General features: G+C 43.2%; 1 protein-coding gene across 1 annotated transcript; it reads left to right on the top strand.

Annotated features, from left to right (window-relative positions):
* The first annotated feature begins 937 nt into the window (after positions 1-937).
* On the top strand, positions 938-3,444 carry znf703 (zinc finger protein 703). Its single transcript, XM_030791810.1, has 2 exons — positions 938-1,198; positions 1,921-3,444. The coding sequence occupies exons 1-2, from the start codon at positions 938-940 to the stop codon at positions 3,442-3,444; spliced, it is 1,785 nt and encodes a 594-aa protein (XP_030647670.1).
* Positions 3,445-15,143: the final 11,699 nt, after the last annotated feature.

The following is a 15,143-nucleotide window of genomic DNA, read 5'->3' as shown; positions in this document are numbered from 1 at the left end:
TTACGTGACACCGACAAAATTCATGCCTTTCGTCTCCTAATCATCATATCGGTTTACGGACAGAATATTTACAAGTATATATTGTAATTTTAATATTTTTGGGGTTCAGCCTATGGTCTGAACAGTTTTACCAATCCCTGGAATTTTACGAATCATTTATAATCTAAACGGTACAACTAAATATTTCTCACATATAAAAAAAACGTCACTGAGACCAGAATGTTAAAAGTATAATTTTATTTTTGTTCACTCTTTTTGTGTTTGTGTTCTTCTTATTTTTTGCCAGTCCTGGACACGATAAGATTAAGGTCATAACCCTTCTCCTCAAACGTGCAGTAACGTCTTCCTCAAAGCATCTAAGGGGAAATGGGGGGACTCCGCCTCTGTGGGAGTAGTATAGTGCCTACCCTCTTATTAGTAATGCGGATCTCCGTGATTGGATGGCGGCTTTCTCCTTTGAAGTTCTACCCTCAGATCTTTGGTGCGAGCAGTGTATACGGATTCGGATAGTGTGCGCAGAACGGACTAATGTACTGGTAGAGCAAAGGAATGCGTACCCTGTGCGGTGGATATTTTTAATGATATTTTTGTTTTCTTTATTGTCGTTTAAATTACTTGATAGACTAGATTTTCAGGAGACCTTTAGTTATCTTTTTGAATTAAGGACAGAGGTTATTCCGAATTAAAAGAGAGGACAAATTCGCGCACGGAACGATGTCTTCTACTCAGCGCGTGTATCCTCATGAACGACTGTAATTGCCTTAGAGTTGGATGACACATAGTACGGATGTTTAAGTTGGATAATTTACTGTTTGCGCTAAAGGAATACAATACCGTCGATTATTATAATGTCGACACTGGCTCCACATAAATGATACTTGAACAACACCCACTCAACCGCTGCCTTCGCGCGGGTCCCTGATTTGCCTCGAGCCAGATGAGCGAATCTCCTCCTGGATTTTCAGCTAATTTACGCTACCAGACATCGGATAACTCTCAGAACAGCGGCGGCAAGGATAGTTTGCTGAATACTTCCGGAACCCAGACCTCTCCGGTCATTGTCTTGCCTCCTTTAGACCCCATACGCCAGGAGAAAAGGCTTCCTATCCGAATACTCAAAATGTTGACCGCTCACACCAGCCACATGCTTCACTCTGAGTATCTCCAGCCTCTAACCTCCGCACCAGTCAGCATTGAGGTAAGGAGCGCTCATCCGAACAATTTAGCTACATTTCTCACAATTGTCATTTTGCGTCACTAATTATATTTTAGATTGTTCACATTTTGGTTATCCCGTTGCGAGATTTAATAGGTTTTCACGCTAGGTTTTAATAGGTTTTAATTTAAAACAACTAGATCAGCGAGGAGCAATGATAATGTCCGCGTTCGCTTCACTTTGGTGTTAATGTCTGATTCCAACGTAATTATCGTATTGTAATCGCTTCTTTGCTATTAGAAACGTTCTAAGTTTGAAGCCACTTAGGAAGTTAAAACGAAGTGTAGTCTTTGTTCGTACATTGGAAATAGCGTGAGGCAAGAACCATATTTTGGTGAGATAAAACTGGTTACTCAAGCTCAACACATTTATGAAACTATTAAGAAGAAGAAATTCGAGATCGTGTGACTTAAGATTGTGAATTATTCAGGAACTTCCGTATTTAACTTTCCGAGAAAATCTGACACGGATCGTATTTCAGACCAGGTTTGGCTGATCATAAATCATAAATTTTTTATTGCCTATTTTTCGTAATAGGGAACGGATTAAATAAAATACTGCCATTTTCTTGACTAAATAAATGACTTTGAACGTTGGCCAAACTACAAAATTGTGTTCAGAAATCTTTTCCGTAAAGTTTTAAATAATATCTGAAGAGTGTTAAATATCTGGCCATCTCATAACTCTGTTGTTACTCCCAATAGCTGGATGCAAAGAAAAGTCCCCTTGCCCTGTTGGCTCAGACTTGCTCCCAGATTGGCAAACCTGATCCTCCACCCTCCTCCAAGCTGAGCTCCATCACGTCCAGCAGCATCAGTGACAAAGATGGGCGCTCCTCCTCCTCTAACCTTAAACCCATGGAACAACAGCAAATGACAGAGGACAAGTCCAGCTTTAAGCCCTATTCAAAATCTGGAGGGGAATGCAGGAAAGATGGGATAGGGCCCAACGGTTCGGCCGACAAAGCTGGTTTCCGGGTACCAGCTGGAACTGGAACTGTGACATGTGGATCGTTTTCCCCTCGTGGCGCCTCACCAAGGACCGGCTCACCACCGCAACACACAGCGGGTCAGGTGCAGACGCACCGTCATGCACCGTCACCCCCCAGCCAAAAAACAGCCCACTCCCAAGCACCGCACATGGACCCCAAACCTGCATGCGGTGATCACAGCAACGGTGACCATGGCAACGGTAACAGCGCAGCAGGGAAAAAAGACTCCGAGCAAACTAAGCCTGGTCTGGACAATGCACAGCTGGCTAACTCAAGCCGTGCTCGGGCTAGTACTAATTCTAGCAACGCTAGCTCAGCTAGTAGCCCACAGCCTGATGCTAAGGCAGATCCTCAGCCTTCTCAGACAGGTCTGGGCACCGGACACATTGCCCCTGTTTCTCCCTTCAAGCCAGGCCACACCAGCTTCCCTCTACCCCCCTCCAGCATCGGTTACCATGGATCTATTGTTGGGGCCTATGGGGGCTACCCCTCGCAATATGTACCTGGGTTGGACCCTGCTAAATCTAGCTTGGTTGGCTCAGGGATGGGAGTTCCTGGAAAACACCCGAGCTCCAGTCCTCTAACGGGAGCATCTCCACCATCTTTCATGCAAGGTCTTTGCAGGGACCCATACTGTCTGTCCTATCCAAATGCTCCCCACTTGGGGGGTAGCAGTTGCACTTCCTGTGTTCACGATCCTTCCTCCACCCTTAAGTCAGGCTTCTCCCTTATGTACCCATCGCACCACCTTCACACGCTCCACCCCAGTGCCCTGTCCTCCAGTGCCACCCCTACTCTGTCTCACCCGCTCTACTCTTATGGTTTCATGCTCCCAAATGAGCCACTCGCTCATGCTTGTAACTGGGTCTCTGTCGGGGGTCCATGTGATAAGCGTTTTGCCACGTCCGAGGAGCTCCTAGCTCATCTTCGGACGCACACGGCACTTCCGGGTGTAGACGGGAAACTTCTTGCCGGATATCCTTCCTCCGTCACTTCCGGGGCATCCTGTCACCTTCATCTGCCTCCTCCAAGCAGCCCTGGGGCCCTTCCCAGCTCCTTCACTCTCCGCGGTTCCCCTGGGCTGGGACTTGCACGGTACCACCCTTATGGAAAGGCACATCTGCCTGGAGCTCCATCCCTTCCCCTTCCCTCTCTTCCAGCAACTACGCCCTACTACTCCCCATATGCACTCTATAGTCAAAGACTGGGGTCTGCCTCAGCTCTTGGCTATCCATGACCACGGAGTATAAATACCGAAAGTAAAGGAAGATCACTCTGAGATTCACAAGGATATAGCCACTTTACTGGGAGCCAATGCTGTAATTGGTTTCAATATGATGGAGAACTCTTTTGGCTCCCTGTAAGGTTCCATGACGTCCTTTCTGAGATGTCTCCTTAATTTTGTTCTGTTAGGCTATGACCAGGAGACTTTCAGCAGAGATTAGACTCCTGTCGAAGCTTAGACTCACACAGATCAGACAGTCGGAAGAATTAATATAGCCTGCCCTGTAGAGGTCTACACCATGACTAGGGCTGCCTTGTAGATTCCCTTGCCTGGAATAACTACGAGAATTTTGGTTAAAGGAGGGAACACTTTAGGAAGTAACCACCACGCTCGGAAGCTTCCAGCAAATCTGAACGTTCTATTGGCTCCCACGTAAGGTCTCATTTCTCTCTCTGTATGACATCAATCTATGACATCAGCGTCTACTCCTCCAGTTAAATCTCCTTGGAATAACCTCAGTTTCCTTTGGGATTCTTAAGTTCTTTGTCTGGTTCTCCATGACAAATGACAGCAGCAGTTGTCCTGACAAAGATAGAGAGATTCCTAGGGGATGAAGGAGTCTGGAGAATGTTGCGTCATCAATAACGTGGGCTTGGTTTTTCGATTTGAGTCTTTAATTGTCCCAGTCTGAAAATGTGTATTTATTATTTGTTTTCCACTTTATTTTGCTTTGCTTCAAACATGGGAGAAGTTTACCATTCAAAATGCATTCATTATCACTCTTAAATACAGCAACAATATTTTGAAAGAATGATTTATTATGCTAACTGTACACTTTTATAATAACCTTCTGTTTGGTATGCGCTTTGCAAAGATGAACTGTGACTTTTTTTTTTTGCCATTTTAATTTGAAGACTTTCTTTTCTTTGCTTCTTTAGTTGATGGTTTTCTGTTCTTCAGATCCTTTGACAGAGCATGGAAGCATACGCCTGGACTGGTGAACAGTGCGTTCTGGAAAATTGGCCATTTATTTTGTACTTGTACAGCTGAAAGAATAAAAAAACAGAATGATGTGATATATTTTCTATTGTAACCGAGTCTGCGAGTGGGAAGTAGCTTATTGAATCTGACAGGGGAGAAATTGAATTTAAAAAAAGAATAATATGTAGTGATGGCAGTGCTATCCATCTATCAGAAAGTCTTATTTTGTGTAATAAATGCAATTTGATTACATTTAAAGTTGTGTTTTTGGCTTTCTTGCTCTATTTTTAAGTTTCTTCACTTCACATATTTTTATGTTTCACTCTCAGCAAACAACTTGTTGAAAAAAACCATACATATATATATATATATATATATATGGGTTGAGTCGACACATCTAGTTGTATATAAATATTGATTTAAGCTCCCTGGTTCTTAGAATGAGATGTTGTGCAGGGTCTCCGCCTGTCTCTCAGCTGAAAACGTACGGACTTAATGTACCCATTTTCCTCTCTTTTACACAACATGACCTCTCTACCCCTCCATTAAATTACAAACGAGCAAATTACAGGTTTTACATGGAGCTCGTTTTTGTTGCATGTCATCAGTGCTAATGTTTTAGTCCACAGCACCCAGTGTTACTAGACCTTTAGTGATGTTGTGTGGGGTTACAATAATTACCTTTGAGACTCTCACTCTTCTTCTCCTTCCTCTTCTTCTGTCAGTTTGATAGACTGACCAGAAAACCGCCTGGCTTATTGGCCAAGCAAAGTCTTCATATCAAATTTCAAACGATATATACCCATGAGACGGCGACCTTTTGTTTTTGACCCTTAAGAGCACAGATAAAATATTACTGGTCAGTCTTGCTGAGTATTATTGACTGAGGGAGGTCAACTGAACTTTCTTAGTGGCAAAGAAAACAAACTGACATGATCTAATAACAAATGTTTATTCACAACTGAGTACACAGGACATACATTTTGTCCGGTTCATAGATTTATGAGATTTTAAGATCCCCTCTTCCTTCAGAAAAGAGGTTTTAGCGCTACATTATACTGTCCCCAAAGATTGGACTACAGGTGAGTGAAATATAGAAGGCAGTCATGTGGAAAAAGGAAGCCACAGTATGGTACACAAAATTCTGCATTCCACTGAAGTCAACGGAAGCTTTGGTTCCTGATGAGGTGGATCCTATCTACAGGATCTTCAAATGTTCTCTCTTTAAGTTACAACTCTGGGGTTCATATCAAGTGTATTTTTCTGTTCATTTGTGCCTTATTCAGTAAAATCTGTCACTGGGCTGCGCTAGAGCAGATCTCTTTTATAAGCAAAAGCGATCTTACTTATTGCAGCAAACGTCTGAATGTCCAACTAAGGAAATGTTGTAGTCAGCTACTTTATTTGGACTAATTTGATTAGTATTTTGTGCTCTTAAATTTCTTTTTGTTCTGTCACAGTAATAGAATGTACTTCTGTGTAAAGGATAGAAACACTGGACAAATGAAAGCACCTTATATTTGGCAGGCATCTAACTAGCACCTCAGCACTGCATCTGTCATCTGTTATTAGCATCAGCATTCTAATACGTGTTCAGTGTGAGTGACTTTATTTAAAATATTTGTCCGTGTGAGGTATGCGCGGCACTTTGCTGTTGTTTTTACTGAATTATTGCTGAATTATAAAGATATGTCTTTTATAGAAAACATCTACAGAAAAAGTGTGTGATGGTTGAGCTACAGTAAACAACAAATTTGTGCCAGATGGCCATCTCTTTATCTCCATCTCTGAGAGCTGAATGATAAGCGACTATCTCTTCAGACCTTTCTGTAACCAGATAGAATGCTTCAAAAACTTTCTTTGTAAACTGATATGAAAAGCATTTCAGTGTGTCTGACTAAGTTCTCTTTCCACAAAATGCCATGCCTTTATCTCGGTGTTTTAATGCTTTAAAAATATGTGTAGCAACCTGTTTACCACCATTTTGTTGCTTATTGGCATCACTGTCACATTCTGAACGTTTATCTTAGTGTTCTCAAAGAGTCCTGTTCCAGAATGTTCTCCAGCTGACAGGGAGAGTTGCTATGTGTAATGGGTTGTTGAATGCCACTTTGCTTTGCTGCTACCTAGAATGGTCAGTTCTCATCCAGACCTTGAATAAATGGGGGTGCTAGATTAATGTGCTGATTAATTAATTAATCAGTTACTAATTAAGTGATTATAGCTTGCTCTGCATTAAACTTTACAATAGTTACTGACTCTGTAGTTTTAACTTTTGCTTATCATGGACAGCCAAGGTGATAGTTTGAATTATAACCCAATTTGTTCGCGCTTGAGTAAAAAAAAAATATTTCAATTTAGGTGAAAGAAAGACAGAAATAAAGATGGAAAGAAAGAAAGACAGAAAAAGAAAAAAATAAAAGGACACAGCCCAGGTGTCATCTGACAGGCCCATTAACAGAATGGATCACTTCTGTGAGCCACAGCAAGCTGGGCTTGTCCAGCAAGGTCGAAGTGTCCTGCTAGCGCCTCTGCAGCATCCAGTCGAGACACCATCCTTATTTTTCATCCTTACCAAATAGCAAGAGGACTCAGAGGTCAAGACTAAAGTAATCACACCAAGAATGTATGTCAACCACATTAACTAGTCTAGGAGCATAGTAACTCAGAGGTAGGACACGCTAAGCTAATATGGGAAGCATTCAATGCGCTGGAAACCAAACCTTTCATCAGTTACACTGAAACCAAACATTCTGTCGGCTACAAAATGAGCATTTCTTCACTGTCCTGTTATTAAGCTGTCTACTTGTCACATAGTGTCCAAATAATTAGAAATGTAAGCATAGGTAGCATCCCAACAGCTACCCTCAGTTCGGGATCTACATTTTCAATCGAAGGGTTTATTGCTTGGTTTCCATTGCCCCCATAGGATTTGTAATGGAACTGCAGAAAATCGAATGGTGGAATTTGTCTCTAGTCAGTGTTGGTTTTACTGCTTTACCTCAGTATTCGAGAATGCTCTGTTTGTTCAGTTTATGTGAGGAAGACATATGAAGAGGCTATAGAGTGTGTGTAGGTCCCGTTGTAATTTTTTTTTTTTTTTTTTTGGTACAATGGATCTCTGGCTTCTTTAGTTAGCCCTGACAGTTACAGAGGAGGCTGAGACTAAAAGGTCAAATCAGGGACAATCCTCTTCATCTTCTCCCAGGGGAGGAATTAATCCCACTGTCAGCGATTCACACTCGTCCATCACATCCCTCGCTTTCGATTCTTGCCGTCCTTCTCCTCATCAATCTCTCTCACTCATTTATCTTTCTCTCTTTCTCATGGTTCCAGCTGAGTCAATAGGAGCTAGTACTCTGTTTCTGTCAGCTGGTTGTAGAGCAAGTGGTGTGGTTCGGTCCGTGTTAATTTAGTCCCTGACTGTGGTCTTCACAGCAAGGTTACACCTGTGAGAGTACTCTGTCTCTCTCTGTCTCTCTCTCCCTCTTCCCTTCCCTACCTCTCTCTCTCTCTCTCTCTCTCTCTCTCTTTTCTAGGCTTTGGATAGGGGAGCTGAGAAAGTCTCCCTCCTCCCCCCATTCTCCCCTGTCAGGGTTAGAGGCATGGCAGCCGGTGGTGTAGATCACAGTGGAGTCCTGGGTAGACGGCCGACAGGCCTGGTGATTAATGAGGACAGGGTGTGGAGCTGCTCCTCAATTAACCAGCCAAGTCCATGCAGTCTTCAACATGCTGTCAGCTACAACCAAGGCCAGGGAGAGGAGGAGGAGGAGAGAAACAGTCACACACACACAGACACACACACACACACTCTCTCTCACACATACATACACATACGCACCTTGCTCTATGTTTTTGTTTTTTTTTTTGTCTGATGTCCTGTTTGATTGGACTGTAACTTTGTATAAAGATTGTCTCGACAGAACTAAAGGGTTTGTAAATAATTATAACCAAAAAAAAAAAAATCTCTCTCTTTTTCTGTTTTCTCAGACACATTCTCTTAATGTATACCACTACTGGCGCTACCCCGCTGGTTCACCGCGATGATACTGAACAGATTTCCCTCAAATGTTAACCACGCTCTAAAGCAGAGCCAGATGCCGCGGACACATCTTTCAACTCGGCCATAAAGAAATCACAGACACTCACATAGCCTCAGCATTATTTCCAAAAAATCAGCCTGCAGCAAGTCATGCAGAGTCGCCCCTTTTCCACGTGTGTCTTTTCACCGGATCTCAAACTCTCACTCGTATTTAAGGACAATGTTTCCCGAGCCACGCAAAACTTAAACCTCCTCATCAACGCACGCCCTCATCGCTCTATTTGTCTTCAGGATGAAATGGTGTACGTGTTTACTGACATACACTCAAAGAAAAAGAGAGATAGAGAGGGAGAGAGAAAGAGCAAAAGAGAGAGAGAAGGGCGCCGCAATTATGGTGCACCGCTAATAACGCGCATGCCGCAGCACCAGCTGGGTTCCATTTACGAACGCGCTGGGGGAGCACGAGGACCATGTCATGAACGGAGACCTCACGGAAAAAACGTGCTTTGGCAAAGAAGTGTCGGGGTTGAGGTTGAACTCTCGTCGTGCCTACACCGACTACACTTATTCTTTAAAACCTCAAGAGGGAAATGCCCTCGTTCCTTTTGTTTTCCCTTGTCTGTAGAGATTATTATCACTCCATAAATAACCAGGCCCAAGTGCATTCACCGCCTTTCCCACAGAATCGTCTTCGCTGGGTTTTTTTTGTTAGTTTGTTTGTTTGTTTGTTTTTTACCTTGAATATGTATTGTTAACGCTTCTCCCGAGGATCAGTGTTGTATAGTTGTCAGCTGCTGAGTTTTGAGTTTCTGATTTTTTTTTCATTATTATTTCAAGTTCAGCTAACTCATTCTTGCTCAATGTTACAAAGTGGGCAAGGTAAGGTTAATGTGAGCCCTAAGAAAAGTCATTACATAAATCAAAGTCTCATCAAACATCAACTTAAAACACATTTGTTTTTGCTTGGAAACAGTATGTGGATACCATATGTCTGGACTTGATGAAATGGTGAAATGTTTCTTGTCTTTCCATGCAACTATCAGGATTGGGCACAGCAAGAAATATGTTTCAGCTCTTTTCATGCTCTTTACCATCTGGACAAGCTATGGTTAGTTTAATGGTTTATGGTTCGTTGGTTAGTTTAAACCATGCAGGGATCATACATGACAGGTATTGAAGACGCAATAATATCATGAGGTTAACCCGTCGTGCCACACTATTGTAGTCCAGTTCCTATGTAGTGTTTTTCAGACAACCTTTTGTGATCCAGGCCACCTTTATGTCGGTAGCACTGGCTGCATCACTGTGACTGGCGTTGGTGGCCACGCCTGCTAAGGCAGTTTGTCGTGACCTATTCCTCAACACCCTTTTGTCTGATCTCAGCATTACGAAACCTGATTCAGATGGTCCGCAGTCTGTTACATTCATACACTGGTTGAATCAGGTGTGCTTTCTGAGAGCTGGATTAAAAACAGAAAGGCTACAGGCTAGGATAGCACTGAAGATTGGACTGAGAAACATTAGGCTAAAGGATAAAGCTATTGTTGTGTGAGACTGTGTGCACATCTCTCTCTCTCTCTCTCTCTCTCTCTCTCTCTCACTGTCTCTCTCTCTCACTGTCTCTCTCTCTGTGTCTCTGTGTGTGAGGGGAAAGAGACAGAGAAAGAGAGACAGACAGTGAGAGAGAGAATAGCTCAGCGCACGACCAAAAGGTTATATGAAGAGAGAGTGAAGAAATCTCTCATGTCTCCTCTAATGAAAATCTCTGTGATAAAAACACGCTTGTCATCACCTTGTCCAAATTCTCCACGCACTGACTGCATTGAAATCGCCCAGTGTGAACAGAGCCCTCCAGCCACGGTCAACTCTACTTCCGTTTCTCCAAATTTCTCTCTCTCTCTCTCTCTCTCTCTCTCTCTCTATTACTCACTTGTTTTTCAGAGGGGGTAAGCTTACCCTGCTGTCCATAATGTTGCTTCAGGGAGGCAAGGGAGGAGGGAGCTGTGGAAGGAAAAAAAAAAAGCAAGGGAGGGGAGAGACTAAGAGGGAGGGAAAAAGGAGCTGATTATCCAAATACAGTCATTAAAGGGGAAATGTGTTTTTCAAACTGTCAGGATGATTAATGGAGCAGGCCAGAGCCCCACAAAGGCTCTTGTTTAGTCTGACTGGCAGACACGATCTTGCCTTCTGATTTATGGCAGGGCTGGTGTGGGAGGCCACCAGGAGGTTAGAGAGAGAGAGAGAGAGAGAGAGAGAGTGTGTGAGTGTGTGTGTGTGTGTGTGTGTGTGGGATGGTGGGGGGGGTTAAGGAATGGAAGGAGTTTACGTGGTAAAGCAGCAACAGAACACCACAAGAAGTAGAAATCAAGAGTTTACCGGATTTAGCGAAGGTGAAATAACATACACATTTTTTTTCTCTCTCTCTCTCTCTCTCTCTCTCTCTCTCAAAGGTCTGTACTGTCTTTTTTCGCTCCTTTCAAAAATAAGCAGCACGGAGTCAAGGAAACTTATCCATTAAATATGCTTGAACAAACGCCATAGACCAGACTCTCTCCCTGACTATCGACATTAATAATGATGTTGTCTCTACACCAAGTTGCTTACTTAAGGACGGATTTATTTTTTCATTTGAGAACTGACAACGTGGTAACAAAGAGGCATACCAGCCAATTTCTTACTCCATTTTTCAGTCCGTAACAGCAGCCCGAGAGCTAGCACTCTGTCTGTCCTCCTCTCTCCCTTACGCAAAATGGATGACAAACAGCTGTTTGCTTCACTGTTTCTTTTCACAGAGCGTGCAAGGATGGCTGACCATCGATCTTTTCCTACCTCCCCTTGTTTGGCCCTCTGTGCTTTTCCCACAACCCAACACAAGGCCTGACACAAGAGAGTTCCTCAGCCTTTTAACACACACACACACACACACACACAGATGCACGCTCAACCTTTACACACACAAACGCATTCTCACACTCTTAGACAAACTTAGAACACTTTTCCTACTTCACACACTTTCACAACCCTTTCTCTTTCTCTCTCTCTGTCTCACACACACACACAAACACACATACACGTGCACACATACGCACGCACACACACACACACACACACACACACAAACACTCATACACATACACTGCCCACACAGTCTAAGTCTCTCATAAATCTCTGTATGACGCAAACTCAAGCAGACACCCATATGGTAGATGTTAGATGAAACTCTCCCTAATGGGAGGAGAAGATTAATGTAGCAAGGAGGAGAGGAGTTAACGTTTGTTTAAAACAGCTTCTATCAGTCCAGCCCATCATGACAGGAGGACACACAGAAGGTCCTTATAATACACATTTTCCAGACATTCACAATAATGACTGACACTGAAAATAAAAAGAAACCCCTCACCGCACATTCATCAGACATTATTGTAATTAATGACACTTCAGACCAGAGGGGGGATGAGATGTGTAACTCTGCGAACCGAAGGCCGAGCGTGATATGGAGTATGTGCACAGGGTAGGGAATATGTACGGGAGACGCACGAGGAAGAGACAGAGAGAAAGAGAGAGAGAGAGGGAGGGAGAAGGATGCCAGAGCTTGGCTACAGGGAGAGGAGGGCAAGGTTTAGTTGTGGCCAGCTGTGTGTGTGTGTGTGTGTTTGCATGTGTGTTTGCGTGTGTGTGTGTGTGTGTGTGTGTGTGTGTGTGTGTGTGTGTGTGTGTGTGTGTCAGGGTGCTGTGATTAATGACCCACAGGCCTTGTTTCTCTTGCTTCCTTCCTCACTTGCAATGTCACTCACTCCGTCATGTGTCAGCTTAATGGACATGGACAGACTGAGGCAGGATCCGCCTTCTCTCTCTCTCTCCCTCTCTCTCTCTCTCTCTCTCACACACACACACACACACACATACACACACACACGCATACATATGCACACACATGTATAAATGTGTATGAGCATATGCGTGTTGTTTGGGGCTCTTTCAGAGCTCCTTCTTCAATGTTAATATGGAATGAAGCAAGAAAGCAAGTGAGAGAGAGAGCGAGAGAGAGAGAGAGAGCAAGAGAGTGAGAGAGAGAGAGAGCGCGAGAAGGAGAGAAAGAGCAGAGCAGAGCTTGCATGTGTCTTGGTTCCCAGACTGTCAGGCTGCTGTCAGACTGTGATTTATGATTGTGCGACTGCGAGCAATCCTCTCTGCCAGTTCAGTATTGTTACAACTGACATGTAATGAGGCTTGACGTGCTTTCAAGCACAGCACTTAACTCAGGCCTCTGTCTCCTCCAGTCACGCGTTCTTTCTCTTCTTTTTCTCTCTTATTTTCCATTTCTTTTCTTTCTTTCGTTCTTTTTTTTTTTTTTTCATCTGGGATGGCAGCGCTTGGAGGGCGTGTTTGTCTGGAGAGCTCCACCGTAAAAGAAAAAAAAAAAGCAAAGACTACAGACAGAGATGTAAAGGAATCCCTTTTCTCTCTCTCTCTCTCTCTCTTTCTTACTCCCTTTTTTCATAATTCTTATTGACACAACCACATGAACTTGTACTCACTTAACTACTGATAAAACCCAAATGACTTGTCATCCTCAATCATAAACGTAGTAATTTCCTTTGAGCAACGGCACTCCTTGTATAACATCTCCAAAACAAGTTGTTTAAAGAGGACAAAAGGTGAGATGATTTATCTGTCGGTTCTCCAGTCATCATCCGCTCCCTTGACTAAATGATCTTAAGTCTTCTCACCAAAGCTTCCAGACAGCAGACAGTTCTGACCTCAGTCCGGCCTCGGGATGATATTGCTGGCAGGGTTTTGGAGTTGAATACAAACAGGTGTTAATGTTTAGGCTAACAGAACTTACTTACTTTGCTTAGAAACTTCGTACAGTTGGTTTGTCTCACCCTTCAAAAATTAAATCCATTTAGCCTCCAAACACAGCTCATACTGACAATCAGAATGATGATTCACAGAGGCAAATATTCATTAATATAAATAAAGAGGGTTAGTTGCTCATTTTCTCAAGGGAATCTGGTCTACACAAATGATTACTGCAAAACGTCACTACAAAATTGATTTGTTGAATATAGCAAAGATTATTGAGTCTCTAGAGATCTGAAGATCAGAAATGTCTAACATGGCATCAAAGTGTTGTTTACTCCAAACATTTTTACACAACTGAAGCGAATTTCACACCGGAAGTTCTATTTTTTTTTCCTTTTCATCTTTGTCTCACTGGCTCTCTCTCTCTGTCTCTCTCTCTCTGAGTGTGTGTGTATGAGTGTGTGTGTGTGTGTGTGTATTCCTTTGCTGCAGTGAAATGGCAACATTTGACACGTGATGCGACTGATCAATACTCAGAGGTCCACATTAAAACATGGCGTCAGCTCTTACTCCCGACAGCGACAGAGGAAAGCCAGACAGAGTCTGAGATGAAAGAAGAACCGGGACACTCCTTATGTCCATACCGCTGGGTAAACTAAAACATAACATACACTCTCAACTCCCACATCCGGCCACGGCAACTGAATGGAACTGATCCATCCAGTCTCACCTTACTGTTACTTTGGTAACCGTGACAGTCCCTTCAGTCCTTCATCATAATTCCCCTCCCAGGCCTGTGTGTTGAGTGCTGTGTTCTACTGTGCTTCCTATCATTTTGATCCTGCTGCAGCTTGTTTCTCCTCTGTCTGTGCTGTTGGCATTCGAAGTTTGCTAAGGGTTGAGTGTTTAGTAATAATTGTTGTGTTTTCTCAGTGTGATCCAAGGTGTCACTCTCTATATAATATTTAATCCTACTGAATTATTTTGGGATTATCAGGACTGGTTGTGTCAGTGTAGAAGAACATTGCTCAGTGTCAGGTAAAGATCGTTTCTCACAGGAGAGATTTTCCGGTTCATTTGCTTACTAAACGTATTCGTGTTCTCAACTTAATGCTGCAATATTAGAGCATAATGTAAGACCTTTGAAAGGCCTTTTGGAACCCTTCAAAAGTTTACTGAGGGCTTTAACTGTTGCATGAAAGATTAATAAAAGTTTATTCCTGAATAGCGCACGGTCGATTCATTTGTTGATCTGGGCCCGTGGCTCACTGTCGGGAATTCTGGTCATTAACCGGCCTAAATAAGGCCTATTTATGGCTGATACATCAGCAGTGTTGAAACTTGTCCTGGTCCATTTCAAGGCGAGTTAAGAGCTTTGGGCTGCACTGCTGGTTGAGCTTAGGCCATGCTGTAGTCCCATAGTCCGCCAACCGAGTGTAAAGCGTCCACGAACGGTCATTCTTTGCCATTTGTGGCCCGAGAAAAAAAAAAAATTGGTTTGTGTGGGCCTAGTACTGCACCAGAGGAAATTTGCTATCTGGACTTAATCACAAACAGAGTTGTTGGCAGTAGAGCCAACACACACACACATACACACACACACTCACTCATTCTCTCTCTCTCTCTCTCGCTCCTTCTCACACACACACACACACACACACCTCCCTTTCTCTGACAGTCATGATTAATGGCAGCAGGGACTTGCCGGGCCTCGAGTTGCCAGATCCAGGGATGTTCCCTCGATACTTAATGAACTCTGACAAACTTATTTTCCTTCATTGTGTAAGTATTTCTTCATTGTGTTGTATTCTCCTTTCTCTCTTCCTACATTTGGGAGCTCTCAAAGTACATTTGCCAACCTGACAATGAGATTTTATGTCAA

Source organism: Chanos chanos, chromosome 14, assembly GCF_902362185.1.
Source record: "Chanos chanos chromosome 14, fChaCha1.1, whole genome shotgun sequence".
NCBI classification, from domain to species: Eukaryota; Metazoa; Chordata; class Actinopteri; order Gonorynchiformes; family Chanidae; genus Chanos; species Chanos chanos.
This window is presented reverse-complemented; position numbering and strand designations above follow the sequence as displayed.